This window comes from Protopterus annectens, chromosome 2.part2 (assembly GCF_019279795.1).
Source record: "Protopterus annectens isolate FY-2018-M chromosome 2.part2, PAN1.0, whole genome shotgun sequence".
Classification (NCBI taxonomy): domain Eukaryota; kingdom Metazoa; phylum Chordata; order Ceratodontiformes; family Protopteridae; genus Protopterus; species Protopterus annectens.
The window spans coordinates 715,185,367-715,201,034 of record NC_056730.1 but is presented as its reverse complement, the minus strand read 5'-3'; the positions used below and the strand labels follow the sequence as shown (position 1 = coordinate 715,201,034).

Sequence of the window (15,668 nt, the reverse complement as noted above, 5' to 3'; positions counted from 1 at the left end):
ATTATGCTGAGCAACTAGCCTCGAGGTGTGGATATCCTTAATGAATATAGACACACCTCCGCCTTTGGTGTTTCAGTCCGGGTTATGTGGCCGAAAAGTCTGGTATGAGTTCTAGCCTGGTAGTGCAGGGGTGCTCTCTGGAGCCTTGAACCAGGTCTCAGTCACTGCACAGATATCAATGTTCTCCATTTTAAGGAGTGCCTCGAGCGAGTGCATTTTGAGATTTAGACTTTTAGCATTGAGTAGCATTACCCTCAGTTTTTGCTTGCCTGTTCCTGCTATGGTGGTGAATTTTGTCATTTGAACCTTGCCTAAAAAAGGCACTATAGGGGCAGCAAGCGCCTTAGCCAGTATCCGGAATCCCAGGGGCAACAGGTGCAGGCCATCTGTGGCAAAGCATCGTGATCTGTCGACCATGTCATCCCAAGCAGACAGATACTGGATCCCCGTAGAATGACACCAGAAGCTTAGCCAATTGTTGAAGTCGATCATTCATACCAACACGGACAGTGACGGAGTCATATTTGTACTTGCTGTGGAGTGACCTGAGTGCGTGGGGTATGTGGTGGATCCTGGCACTCCACAGGCAGCCGACAGTAACCTTCTCCTTGTTTAGCCTGGTGAGTGGGACATCAGTGTGCCTGACTATAGAGTCACCTATGACTAGTGGGTTCGGTACGTTGTTTTGCCTTATTGGCTGTGGTTGAGTGGCACACTGAGTCTATGGGCTGTGTGTCATTTGGGTTGTGTTGGGGGATATATTTCCAGCTTACAACATTTATGCACACACTAAAGCTTGGTAGGCTGATCTTATATGGCACATTTTCCCAGACATTTTCTTCAGTAAAGACACTCATGAAACAAAAAATTAAATACACTTTAAACCTCCAACCCCTTTTTATTTGCAGCAAATACAAACATGTATTTTTCCAGTGACACAACTGCATTAGTGTTTTTCTGTGTTTCGAAGTGTAATGTGTTAAGTGTGATTTTATTTAGCTTACATATTTGAGTCACAGGGTTTGCATTTCATACAAGACTGAAATGTTTCATTATAGATCATTGACTGCACCACACTTTTTTTGTTTATGCACAATAGCAGTGTAGCATTCCTGGTTGTCCTCTTGTGTTGGGTCTGCATCTCGTTGAGATGTTAATGCAGAGTGAAGGTGAAGCAGGTAAAAGATCTATATGCTTAAAAAAATGTTGCAGTAGTAGTTCTAGTGATGAACATTTTCAGCTTTCTATACACCCCTGGGAGCAGGCTCAAGTGATCCAGCGGCTTATCACAGTCCTGATTCTGATGCCAACAGTGCCAGTGCAGATGTATAGAGTGAAAGCATCCTGGTTTTAAGCTTTCTGTAGTGAACTGTGTAATTTAAGTAACCTTTACTGTTGATGGCATAACTTGTTGGCAGTGTAGATCTTCCAAAGCTGAAGTAATGATGCAGCAAGATTTGTAGTATATGATCAGTCAGAATTATTACTGGAGTACCATCCAAGCCTTATGTGAGCTCTGTCTTTCCTGTGTAGGGTATTAAAGATGCTGCCCTGGACTCCCTCGCTGACACCTTGCCTAAGCAGCCAAAAGATAAGCCAACTCCAACTGTGGATAAAGTTAAGGTAATTTAGTCACCTGATTCAACTTAAAATACAGAAATGAATGAGTGATTATGTATCAATATAATGTTCTAATGGTATGACTTCCCTTTCAAGTTCATTAAATGCTTTCATCACTACTACTTGTGCTGTTATCTGCAGTTGATAGTGCTTAAGGTGACTGTTAGTATGTTTTGATTGCGTTGTTTACATTTTTTTTGTACATGATTACATATGAAGTTGTCTTTGCCTGGACTATGTTTATAACATGTACATTATCCCAATTATTGAACAATAACCAAAACAAATAAAAGTTGACACAGTCCTTTTGAGATGGTGCTGCCATTCTTGAGACGTTATGTGCATGAAACTTTTGTAATGCTCTTCTGGAACAGCTGTCACCTGTGTGATGTCTGTAAGAGGCTTCCACATTTGATTTCTGCAGCAGAAGTTGTTACTGGATTGTTAGTACCTTTCAGCAAATGAAGTATGATGTATACCAACAAGGTGCATATTTCACACAGAAGACTGCCTTTATCTGACAAGTCTAATCTGATTTCACCACAGTACATTTCTTATTGTCCTAACCATTTATCCCTCCTATCTTCTATCCTGAGAAAACTGTTTCTGTGCATGGCTGAGGCTCTGCCCAGCATAGTGTACTGTATAACATCAGCCCTTGCCACTAGGTAATTAGGTATCAGGCCTAGCCAGGTTATGATGCTACTGCACTAGCCTCTGAGCTTCCAGAAACCAGGCTGTCTTCTCTGATTTTCTAGTAACCAGCCTTTAGTCTTCAGATTTGTGGAAACCGGGCTTTAGCACAAAAGCTTACAGAAAAGAGTCTCCTAGGAACAGCAGTCAGTGATAGGCAAATTGGCTTCACTGTTTGTGGCTGGCACAACAGTATTACGTCATTTACTTGTCCCACTCTTCTTGTGAGATGTCTTTTACTTGTACAGTCCTATGCAGCAGAATCCTCCTCTCCTTATCAAGGTTGTCTTGCTTGATTTATTTCCTTTCATTAATCTGAAAATTCTCAAAGATTTCTTTCAGGGACACGCCAAAACAAAAGTGACACGGGTATGAGAGTTAATATCTGATGTCTTTCTGTATGTGCGTATTATATTCTTCCTTCTTTCAAGAATTATTCAGAGTGTTGCCTCTGAGCAAAACATATGCGTGTCTCTTGGGCAGTTAGCTCAGTCAGACCCCCTCACTTCTCATTTACATGCATACAGATCAGTATGGAGATTTATATCAAGTCTTGCCCAGTTATAGCCTCTTCTGTTTCAACAGGATGTAAAGTCAGCTTCTTGAGCTCTCTTTTAGAACGGCGTCCATTTTGCACAGTACTTTTGGGTAAGCCATTTCTTGTAACCCTGACTTAAAACTTACTACAGCTCCATATTTACATCTTGAAATTTCCTGATTTGAACCACTGTATTTGCCCACCCATGTAAAATTGTACCTGTGATCTGGTGTTACGTAACACAGACATATTTGTTGTGTCAAATAGTGCAGGTAACAGTAGAATAAGAGAGCTCAATCTATACCAGGGAGTAAAAAAAAAATGGAGAGAGAACTTCATCAACCAGTGCTTCCCCTTGCTCCAAAGTAGGCATTTTTGCATGTCTAATAGTGTGATTCCCTGTTGTCCTTCAGACACAGCATAGACAATTGGATGGGTACCTTAAATACACTCCAGGACTTACAGGCCTTCCCTCTGTGAAAAGGTTGGCGAGTCTCTATAGTTACTGGCAAGGCACACGTAGCCTTTGATCTAATAAATCTGTTACCTATAATTGTGCATCGTTGTCAGAACTGCCTTTTCAAGGTTAATGATAACAAGAGGGTGGCTATGTCTGCACTGCTTTTATGGATTTTGCTTTAATGCTACTCTCACAAGTATTTCCAGAGCTGGCAAAGTGTTCCTGGAGTCCTAATGCTTTCATCTCTGCAGACCATAAAGTAACAAATGCTGAAATTACACAGAAAGATTGAGAGTGATTTCTTGCATATGTAAAGGTGGATGGTCTGTTGATAAGTATGCTTTCTCAGTGGTTTGGACAGATTGCTTTTTTTCACTAGTAGATGTAATCTACATGTGAATTTTCCAGTTTGTTTCCATTTGTATGTCTTGGAAAATCAGTGAGGAATGAATGTGGTTTGATTGTTTTGAAGTATTAACTTTGAAAAACTCACTGTTTAAACTGGGAGTTATGAAGACTTTACGTGTAACATTAATGTCTTTCCTTTTAGGAAAAGCATGGCTCTGAACACACAGATAAATGTGGAGAAAGAGAAGATACAATCCCAGCAGACTATAGATTTATTGAAGAAGCAAAGGTAAACAGAAGATAAATTGTTTTTTGTGTGTGTGTGTGTGTGTGTGTGTGTGTGTGTGTGTCTGTGTCTGCACGTGTGCGCCATCACACATACATTTCTAATGTTTAATATATTCACTGAAATAAAACATCTTTTCATTCTAGGGCAAATCACAGCCAGCAAAACCTGCAGCCAAAGATGAAGGAAAAGGAAAGGACCCAGCAAAGGTCAGCTAATGTCGTTATATGCAGTATGCATTTGAATAATAGGCTTGCCTGATTTGCTTACTCATGCTCTGTAACCATCAGATGTACAGATATTTCAGATATCTTTCCAGAGAATTCCTGCGCGTGTGTGTGTGCGTGCGTGTGTGTGCGTGTGTGTGTGTGTGTGTGCATGCGTGTGTAAGTAAGTAAAAGGGTCTACTTCATTTGACCTAAAACTCATTTGACTGACTGCCATTTCACCAACAGTTTAAACATTGACTTGTGGGTTTTCCTTCACCTGTGACTTGCTTGTGATAAAAAGAATTACTGTAACTTACAGTGCTGACTGTTAGAATTCTGATAGTCATGTAGAAAGTAGTGTTGGTGTTTCTAAATATGGGTTTGTCTTCTTTACATTTTTATGGGGACTATCTAAAGTCATTTGACAAATGTTTTGTGCATTCCCAGCAGTAGTGGCAGTGTGTAGAGTACTGCAAGGCAAGTTAAAGGTATATTCCCTTTTCCCCACTGTAGTGCGATCCTGGAGTTAATATATATAATTAGAGGGGTGTGGGGGCATACTCCTCCACCTAGTTTGGTTGTACATTGTCCCGTTTCTGTTAAGAGGGTAGGTAGTTTTTAAGTTCTGGAAAGGGTTAGTTATTGGTGTTATAAGTGTGCTTGTCTGTGGTTTAAGATTTAGTATGGCGAAATTCAGCATTGTAAGCTGTTGGTGAAATGGGAGTCAGTCAAATGAAATTTATGTCAACTGGGTGTCAGTCAAATGAGTTTTGGGTCAAGTGAAGTAGATCGTGTGTAAGCATCAGTGCTAAGCTTCTGCAGAATTACATTAGTATGCCATTCAGGGATTCTGTAAGTGCGTTTGACAGTGGAATTTACCCATTCTGAATATCTAAAACAATGAGTAACAAGGTCACACAGGCAAACCAATCAATAAAAACTAAAAGAAGAGTCTAACAAAGCTAGATTTTCCACTGTGTGCTTCCTTAAAACATCTTGTATTAGAAGTTACATGGAATATATGCAAATGACTCCTTAAGGAAATTACTTTTTTCCTTTTAAGTGTGTTATGGACAAATTCAGGCCGATAAAGCCAAACCCCACTAGCTGTGGGCATGCATGTTTCAGCCTTCTTATGGCCTCTTCAGCACAGCTTAAGTGGACTGCTTGGCTAACCTTTGGAAACACAGGATTGTCTAAGCAGAGATGAAGTTCCTTTAGCTTCCACCTAATTGAACTGAAAGACTGAAGTTGTTGTTGTGTTTCCTGGGATAAGTTATCTGCCAGTTAATGGACATAGGTTGACATAAGTACAGAACAAGCCCTACCTACACAGCTCTAAAGTATCCTTTCAGATCTTGTTTTATTGTGATAATAATTTATCCAATTTACTTCTTGCCCTTCCAAATAAATTCCATCTCTTTATTATCGTCCACAACTTCTCCTCTTTTTTTTTTTTAAACAAATTAAGCCACATTTCATTATATGCAGGCTTTTGATAAATTGTCTAAGAATCTGTTTTGACTCTTCATAAACTTTTTAATTTTGATTGTTCTTGAAAAGAATAAACTAAAAAGGTTTTACACAGCTTCCTGAAGTTGTTCTCATAAAGTAACCATAGGTGAAGCTTTAACACATAAAATGCAACTTCCAGGCAACAGATGAGTCTAATCTGGTAGTGTGAACACCAACTATTATGTTCTGCAATTGAGTCATTTAAACACGGACACAGATGGCTCTGTCACAGTATCTGATTGATATAACTACTTAATGTCATTTGTGACTGTTATGTAGTAAAAATGCTAAGATGCCTTTTTTGGCACCTATGTTTAATAAATGTGTTATGAACACAAATACAGAAATGGCACCTATTTTAAGTGGGCTTACACCAGAGAAGCATAGGGTTAAGAAACTTGGAAGTTCACTGATTTAATACTGGACACTAGTAAACATTAATCACCACATGAAAAGCTTGTTAACACAGCACCATATATGGGGAGGGTGTATGACTGGTAGTTTATAGTAAGGAAGTGAGAATTAGTCTTTTTGCTTTTTTCTAAGATTGCATACAGTGGTATTTTTGTAAGGCATATGAAAGGTTCTGTCTCGAAATTTGATTTGGAGAACATTGTCATGTGATGCGGTGATGTGTAATTATAAAAGGCATCAAGTTATATGGAAGGTAGGATAGGTACAGGGTGAGAATTAAGAACAGCATCCACCTACTCACAAATGAGTACCTTTTTATGAGTTTTTCACTTAAAAATAGTAAGACCTTTATTAAATCTAAATATTTTTAAACAATGACACAAATACACATACATTAATGGAAAAGAAAATAAACCATAGTAAGTTTTCATTATTTTTGAGAATTATATATTTTTTTACCAGTTGTTATTCACTCCAACTTTATGCAATTGCCTTAATTCCTGCCTTCCCTTAAACCAAAATCCTCCTTCCGAACATTGTTCTGCATGTATTCTTCCCACACATTCCATTTAGTTATGTGCATTTTTATTTACTTACAATCTGTTGATCTGGTTAGTCCCACTAGGCCATTGAATTCTTGTAGGGAAGACCCAGGGTGGTACTCCTACAGTTTTAGGGGAAATTTGGCCAGGGCATTGAGTTACTCTATTCTTTTTCATAAGTGCCATGGGATCTTTTACACTTATCTGAGCTACCACTAACTCGGGCAGATAAGGCCTCGGTTTAATGTTTCATCCAAAGGATGGTAATTCGCTCCTTCCCTTTTCTAATGGTCCCGCCTCCTTGTTTATCTTATTTGCAATACCAAGTAATTCAATTACATTTTTTTTTAAGATTTAGATTTCCATCTTCTAGTAGCCATTTTCTGACAGCCAGTATCATTAAATAGTAAGGCCTTAGTATGCCTTTGAAATTCAGATGTATCACAGTGCAAAAGAATAATTTCCTTAGTAACAACCATTTGCTCCCCCAACATTTCTGGCAAAGTACTCTGTAGGCTATTTTTTAAATCTGTAAAGTAAAACATGTTCCCAGATACCTCTCTCTTTTCCATCAGATCACTAGCATTTGTTATCTACCTGAGGAAGAATTATCTGAAGTCTGCCTGTGGTAGAAATAAGTAGAAATAATACCTGTGCAAGCACTTCCAAATGCAAGTCCTAAACCACTAAGCAGTTCCAAGTACGAGTCTTAAACCTTCTGGTACAAGCACTTCCAAGTACAAGTCCTAAACCTTCTGGTACAAGCACTTCCAGGTACAAGTCCTAAACCTTCTGGTACAAGCACTTCCAAGTACAAGTCCTAAACCTTCTGGACTGTTGCATACTGGGGAGAGCCATACAGATGTCCTCCCATTGTTTCTTTGTAAATTGCCTTCCCATTTTTTTCCTCCCAGTCTTTTCAAACTTCATCTGATTTGCAATATTTCAGATTTTCCACTAATTATCTCTCTTTAAGGAAGGCATTCTCTAACCTGCAGATCTAACCCCTGCTTGCCCTCATCCCACTCTTTTACGTCTTCCTCTGCAGTTGCTTTCTCCAAATACCCTGGATTTCTTTAATTTTCTGTAGTAAATTCAGACCCCACTTGCCTTTTTCTATAGTCCTGCTTGCAGTCATCCTATTGGTAAAATCTTTTTTCTCCATTCCTGTCTTGGCTTAGTTCTTGGAATACTTTCTCTACTTTGAGTATAATATCTTGTATGGTTGCTTATTGTACTTAAGGACCTGCATCTGATTACTTCTTGAACCCCACCCAGTTCATTATCATCGTCCCTTTCCACATTTAATTATAACCTTCTGCTTGTGTTGCATATACAAACCCTACCTGCACAGCTCTAAAGTATACTTTCAAATCACCTTGTTCTAGTGTGATAATAATTTACCCAATTTATTTCTTACCTTCTTGCCCTTCCAAATAAATTCCAATTCTTTATTGTCCGCAACTTCTCCTCTGTTTTTTCTTTAAAACAAATTAAGCCACATTTCATTATATGCAGGCTTTTGATAAATTGTCTAAGAACCTGTTTTGACTTTTCATAAACTTTAATTTTGATTGTGCTTGAAAAGAATAAACAAAAAAGTTTAACAGAGCTTCCTTAAGTTGTAAGTAACAATAGGTGAAGCTTTAACACATAAAATGCAATTTCCAGGCAACAGATGAGTCTAATCTGGTAGTGTAAACACAAACTATCATGTTCTGCAACTGAGTCATTTAAACACGGACACAGATGGCTCTGTCACAGTGTCTGATTGATATAATGACTTAATGTCATTTGTGACTGTTATCTAGTAAAAATGCTAAGACCTTTCTGGAGGGAGAACAGTGCCGTAAAGAGTGAGTAATTGAATGAAATGATGAATGGCTCAGTTTAGGATAAGATCAACAAAGAAACATGCATATGGAAAAAGCAAGTGAAGCTGGTAGGGTGATGTGTTGATTGACGCAGTGTGAGTATGTTCTAAAACAACACTGGGGTTGTAGAAGTGCCAGTGTGAGTGGTTTTTTCTTGGACTCAGTGCAGTTCAACGTACACAAAAAGGAGCAAAAAAAAATCTGTCTCGGTGTAGATGGTCACCTGCTGATCAGCTCTTGCTTCCCACCCTTTCGCTTCTCGGGCAGTGTATGAATCCTCCCACTCTTCCACTACTCAAGTAGTATACGAGTCCACCCACCTTTCTGCTACTCAGGCAGTGTCTGAGTAATGAAGATTAATTCCTCCCTAAAAAGTCAGAGCCCCTAAGGCAGTGGAATATTGCAGCAAGCTTAGAGGAAACGGATGTGACTGCTAAATATTTTGAGTTGGATAGAGGCTAACAAAAAGCTTAGACAATTAGAATCTCAGGAGTCAGGTGTGTGAAAGAAACTGCATTTTGCAGAAGATTGTCTGAAGGAATAATAACCTTTAGAGAGTAGGGATCATTTTAAATAAATTTGGATAGTAGCAAGTGTAATGAAAGACTTCAATAAATATTTTGCTTTTTTTCTTCTGGGCAAAAATTGACTGTCTATAAACATGTCAGCTTCAAAATGAAAATTAGGAGTGGGGAAGATTCAGGATAAAAGGGAATGAAGAAAAGCTAATGGTGAGATATGTCAAGAAGAGCTTATAACCATAAAATGGATGACTGTTGCAGTGAAAGTGCCAGAAGATGTTCTCCTTTAGTTGCCAGAATCAGCTTACTTATGAATGGAGTGAGCAGTAAAGCTGACTGTCTCGAAGAAAAACTGCTGGTAAGAAGACGAACTGAGAATGTTATAAGAGCAGTAATAAAACACACATATCAGAAGTTTATAAAATATGTGCCAAAATACACTGAAGCCAACTTAAAACCATAGTAAATTGTAAGCATTATGCTACTCTTTGACTTTTACTTACAGTAATATTTTTTATGACTTAGGCTGCTAAAGACAGTGAAGCAGGGATTGATGCACTGGCAGGGGAATTCTCAACTTGTGACTCAACAAAAGCAAAGGTAACTGATGTTATTTTGCATGCTGTTTAACAGGAAGAATGCTGTGTGAGTTGTTGATGTACCTCTGAACTATGTACCAATTTAACTTATTTCACAGCAGTGAGATGTGTTGTGGCACCTGTGTTCATGCATACTGTTTGCACTTGGTCCAGCACTTGGTCCAGAAATCTCTGACATAAACAGAATAACTTACACAACAAAATTACAGATGTTTGCTTTTATCTAAGGTTAGATGGAGGTTAAGACTCCTTTTCTGAAAAGGTCTAGGTACTATAGGTAATAATCTACCTTCTAGCTGTGTCTGATCCTATACTGAAGTGTTATACAGTTGAAGATCAATCACAGTTGCAACACCTACCTTAATTTGTTTTTTTTCCCTGAATGCCACCTTCCTGTTTTCCTTTTTTTTTCTCAGATTTTTTTTTTATTTTTCAAATACATTTGAATGAATTCCATACTATTTATACATAACATCTTAAATAACTATGTACACTATTTACATTAGCCTGACACTATAACAGATCTTAATGTATACAGTTACTTTATAAGTATGTCCAATCCATTATTAGAGTGTCTGATCAATTCTATAGTGTCAATCAATGATAAGACTTTTCCCCAAGGGTTGTTGATAAATGGCTTTTGATAAATTCTTAGTTCTTTAAAAATTTCCAATAATGCTCTGGTCTTCAGTAGGCTGTAGAAGTCTTCCAAAGTTGGTATTGTGTTTGTATTCCATCTTCTTGTTGTACACTTCCATGAAATTGTAAGTATAGTCCATACCAGATACATGTTTGACCTAGTCAAATGAAGACCTTTGTTCATATTTAATAATACAAGAGCTGTAGTTAAATAAAATGATTCGTTAAATAAAACTTGTAGAAAGTTAATACCATCCCAAAATGGCTTAATTTTAACACAGTCAAAGAAAATGTGGTTCCAATCTGCATTGTGTACTTGCTCACATCTCCAGCATATTCCTTTTATGGAAGAACTAATTTTACTGATTCTGTTTGGGGTTAAGAATGCTTTGTGCAAGCATTTCCAATTAAAAACTTTCCAATATTGTGTAAAGGATGTATATTTTATCGATAATAAGATATTTGTTTTAATATCTTCAGTTAACTGTGTCCTTTTGTTATATATTTCCAATATGAGGTTTTGAGTGTTGTTTTATAGTTTATCAATATTTTATAAAATTTTGAAATACTGTTTCCCTTGTCAAAGTCATTCTATATGATTTCATATACGTATTTCGTAAATTTAGGTATTTCTTTAAATGAATTGTTAATTATTCTTCTTAAATCTTGTTAACATTTCAGAATACTCTGTGAAGTTAGCCAGTCCTGTTGTGGAATTTTGTATGTTGTTTTTATTACTTGCATATCTAAAACTTTTAGTTCTTTTGATACATTGGAGCCAACAAACAAATCTTTTCTGTACAATGAAAGAAAAGGTGAGACTCCGCTGGATGTTCCACTACTTTATTAAAATACACAAAAAGTTGTATCCAAAACTGGTAAGAAACTCCAACAAAATAAATATCCACTGACAAGCGCTTTCGGGTTAAAACGCTTGTCAGTGGATATTTATTTTGTTGGAGTTTCTTACCAGTTTTGGATACAACTTTTTGTGTATTTTAATAAAGCAGTGGAACATCCAGTGGAGTCTCACCTTTTCTTTCATTGTACTCATTTTTCGGCTGTTTGGTGAGTCTGAGGCATAGCAAAGAACATTATTTGGACAAATCTTTTCTGTCCTAGGAATTAATAATTTCTCTATATATTTTATGTGGAAAGTTCTTTGTGACTATAAATGGTGTTAAAAGATCAAACCAGATTTTTAAATCTATATTTAGATTCATTATGTTCCTAAATGAGTCAATGTAATAATCATGCGTTTTAGTGGGTTTAGTTATGTTATATTGCATACTAATACATATGTGCCATGGCAAATTGTCTTTATCCGTTTGAATTTTTTTTTTTTTTTGTAAATCAAATTCATTTATTGATATTACAGTTAGTAATTCTTTCCAGTTTGCAGAGTAATTTGGAGTTATCCAATCTGAAGATTGTTTTAGATATTGATGCTTTTATATATGTTTCTATATCAGGAAAGTTTAGTCCTCCCTGTTTCCATGGTCTGATATGATGTATTAAAGCTATTCTGTTTCTTTTGGGAAACAATAAAAATTTTATTAGGCATGAATTTAAGTATATTCCTTTCTAGTAACAGTTGTATCGCCAAGGCTATATACAGGATCTTGGGCAGTAAAACCATTTTATTAACTGTAGTCTATCTTCAAATGTTAATATTATTTTGTTCCATTTTTCCACAGAGATTTTAATTGTATTGATGATATTATTGTAGTTTTTTTAAGACTAATTCATTATTATCCTTGCATAACTCAATTCCTAGATATTTTAAGGTAGATTTTTGTTTCCCTGTGATGTGATCCCCCTTAGTCTGCACTTTTTTTTTATTATTTAAAAATAAAAATGTTGATTTTGATTTATTGAAATGGAGTCCTGAAGTCATGTGAAATTTGTCAATATATCTAATTCTTCTAATGTCTCTTTTGTATTGGATCTTCTTCTTTTGGCTTTTCCCGGTTAGGGGTCGCCACAGCGGAACTCCGGTCCGCTAATGATTGGCAGTAGATTTTAATGTTAGTAATATGTCATCAGCAAATAGCATTACTTTAGAATGTATTGTTCATAAACATCTATTCCTTTGATTTTTATATTGTTACAAATTGAATCTGCCAATATTTCAATAGCCAGAGCAAATAGAATCGGTGACATGGGACATCCTTGTTTAGTGCCTTTTGTTATATGTATAGATTCAGAGGTAAAAGGACCTAACTTGACATACGCTAAATTATTGTATATATATTCGTTAGGAGATGAACAAAGGATGCAGTCAATTCAAATAGCATTAAGATTTTGAATAAATAGTCCCAATTTAGGGAATCAAAGGCTTTCTCTATATCTAAGCCAATTATGAGTGTTTCTTTTTCTTTATTAAAATAATCTATAAGAGAAATTATCCTTTTAATATTGTCGTGTGTGTCTATGCTATATAAATCTAGTTTGATCATTATTTATTGTTTTGGATAGTGGTATTTTCATTCTGTTAGTTAATATTCTCATAAATATCTTATAGTCATTATTTAATAATGATATAGGTCTATATGAGGTACAGAGGTTTGGGGATTTGTTTTCCTTTAGGATTGGTGTGATTAAAGAATATCTCCAAGAGGGTGGTATTAAAGCTTGTGGCTGAATTTCTAATAGAGTTTTATGCAAGAGAGATAGTGTCTTTGAAGGAAAAAGTTTATATATTTCCATAATTATACCATCTATACCTGAAGCTTTATTATTTTACCCTCTTTTATTGTATCTGTAATGTCTTTGTAGGATATAGGTGCTTGCAAATCTAGTTTAAATTTTTCTGGTATTTATTTTTATATTAGAACATTTTTCATCTAGATTTAATTGATCGATATGTATTTTTGGGGGGAAAATGTTCCATATAGTGATTTCTATAGGCATCAAGAATGTCACCTGTATCTGAGACATTTTTCCCTTTCTTTTCTTGGAAGATATTTTTAATGTTATTAGCTTTTGACTGCATTTTGATTCTTGTGGATAAATTATGTACATATTTGGGAGAAGTTGCCAAGGTATTAATTTTTAGTTTTTCTAAAGCTAAACTAGTTTTATGTGTTAGAAGTTTGTTGTATTTATTGTTTAACATTTCTGCTTGGATTGTAGATTTAATAATTCACAATCCCATTCTCTAATTTTTTTTTATGCCAGGTTAGGGTTTTACCATATATGTAAGCTTTTAATGAGTCCCATATCATTATTTTATTTATCTCTGTGGTGTAATTAATATCTAAGAAGAACTGTAATTCAGATAATAACCAGGGTTTGAACTTTTTAATTTTAGTTATATATGTTGGAATTCTGGCGTTAAAGATTAGTGGTTTGTACCCATTTTGAAGTTTTAGTATCAATGAATTGTGGTCTTAAAAGAGGCAGGAAGTGATTGAAAAATTAATGATTTTAGAGTGCAATTCATGGGCAGCAAATATTTTATCTATTATAGTTTGGGTACCAAATCTGTGATCTTGATGGGAAAACAACAAAGATTTATTTTCTTTAAATTTGAAAGCATCTACAAGATGAAATGATTCAACCCACTTGTTTAAAGCTTTTGATACAGCAGATGTACGCAGCGGTCTTTTATTTGTAGTTTCAGGAAATATCAAATATACAGTTAAAAATCTCCTCCTAATATTAAGTTGCCTTTATAATTATTGGAAATGAAATCCAAGTGCTTTTTAACAGTTCCTGATCCAATGCCTGGGAACCAGTAGAGATTGGCTAGGGTCCATATTCTGTTATTATATTTAACTATTACTAATGCCATAAGGCCTTCTTTAGCTTCATACTTATAAATGATTTCTGGGTTAATCACATTTGCTTTCCATACAATTGTTACCCCTTTTGTCTTTGTCTTATAAGTGATTTGGGCCAATATCTTATATTCCTTAGGATTCTAGTTGTAATTGTCATTTGTTTTGAAATGAGTTTTTTGAAGAAAGACAATTTGTGCTTTGTTCATTTTTAAATATTTCAGTAGATTTGATCTCATGCTAGGATTGTTTAAGCCATTGGTATTTAAAGATAATAAAGTTAAATCCATCTTAGGTTATTTAGACTGTGTTTTTTATTTTATTGTGACTATTAAACATTTTCCTGTGATATCTATAAAGTATATAGTGATCAGAGGAAAATGTTTAATAGTCACAATAAAATAAAAACAGTCTAAATAACCTAAGATGGATTTAACTTTATTATCTTTATGTCCCACGGTGGTGGTGCTGCAGTAGCATTGTCGCCTCACAGTAAGACGCTGTCCGGTTCGATTCTCAGCTAGAGCGTCTTCTGCGTGGAGACATGTGTGAATGGGCGTACCTTCGTTGAAGGTTGTGCGTCAGGGCTGGTAACTCGGCACGTAAAAATCAACTACCAATCAGTAGCGGACCGGAGTTCCGCTGTGACGACCCCTAACCGGGAAAAGCCAAAAGACACAACAACTATAAAGTACATGTTTGAGCTTTTAAAGAAAATTATCAGTTTTATGATTTGAGTGTTTACCAATAAAGTAATGTTTTGGTTAGGCATACTAAAAATGTTTTGTGAAATAAATTTAAATTAATAAATGTTAAATCTAATATCCACACTAGCCGTGGAATGAAAATCATTCCTAATCTTATGGATAAACCTAAGTCCATCAGATTATCACTCATACCTTGACAATCCAAAACATCTGAGCTCTATAAATTGAATTATCATATGGAGAATATTTGTAATAGGAATAAGCAATATTTATATTATTTTCAACAGATATAGTACTATTGTAGATTACACAGAATTATAATACAATATAAATGTCTACTTATTGTATAAGCAATTAATATTTACACAAAAGATAGATGACAAGCAATTTGGTCATAGTAAAGTAGGATGTATCATATATAAAACCTCAGCAAAAGATTATAGCACACAGTTATTTACCATATTCACCCTTATTGATGAAGTCATTCAAAACTTGTTACTTAATGTAAATAGATGATAATATTTATACCTAATGTTTATAATACGATATACTTTACTGGATATATCAGAAATTATATTTTGTTTGCAAGCATTTAAGTAATCACTTTGTTTGTTGCTAACTTACTTAAAGCATCAAGTTTGTTTTATGTAAACATTGATGAAAGTTAGTGCATTTTAATTATCAGTGCATCCCTCCTCCCCCCCATTTCCTACACATAAGGATTTTCATATCTGTCGTTTCTTATTATAAAATGTGTGAAATTATAGGTTAAAAACAACAAATTCACTTATTGTGATTAATAATTACAAGTTCCCTTTCCATATTCATAAATTGCTGTTTTATGGCATATACTGAATGCTTTTAGTTTTAAATGGCAACATTCTATTTTGCATAATCAGCGAAGGTTTAAGTGATTATTGT

General features: G+C 35.4%; 1 protein-coding gene across 8 annotated transcripts in view; it reads left to right on the top strand.

Moving 5' to 3' along the window:
• The window catches only part of CAST (calpastatin), a 1,327,899-nt gene that overhangs the window by 1,278,912 nt on the left and 33,319 nt on the right, over positions 1–15,668 (top strand). For all 8 annotated transcript variants that reach the window (XM_044064116.1, XM_044064117.1, XM_044064120.1 and 5 more), the window contains 4 exons: positions 1,534–1,623; positions 3,862–3,948; positions 4,092–4,154; positions 9,546–9,620. In XM_044064116.1, coding sequence (XP_043920051.1) covers positions 1,534–1,623; positions 3,862–3,948; positions 4,092–4,154; positions 9,546–9,620 — 315 coding nt within the window. The remainder of the gene's footprint in view (positions 1–1,533; positions 1,624–3,861; positions 3,949–4,091; positions 4,155–9,545; positions 9,621–15,668) is intronic.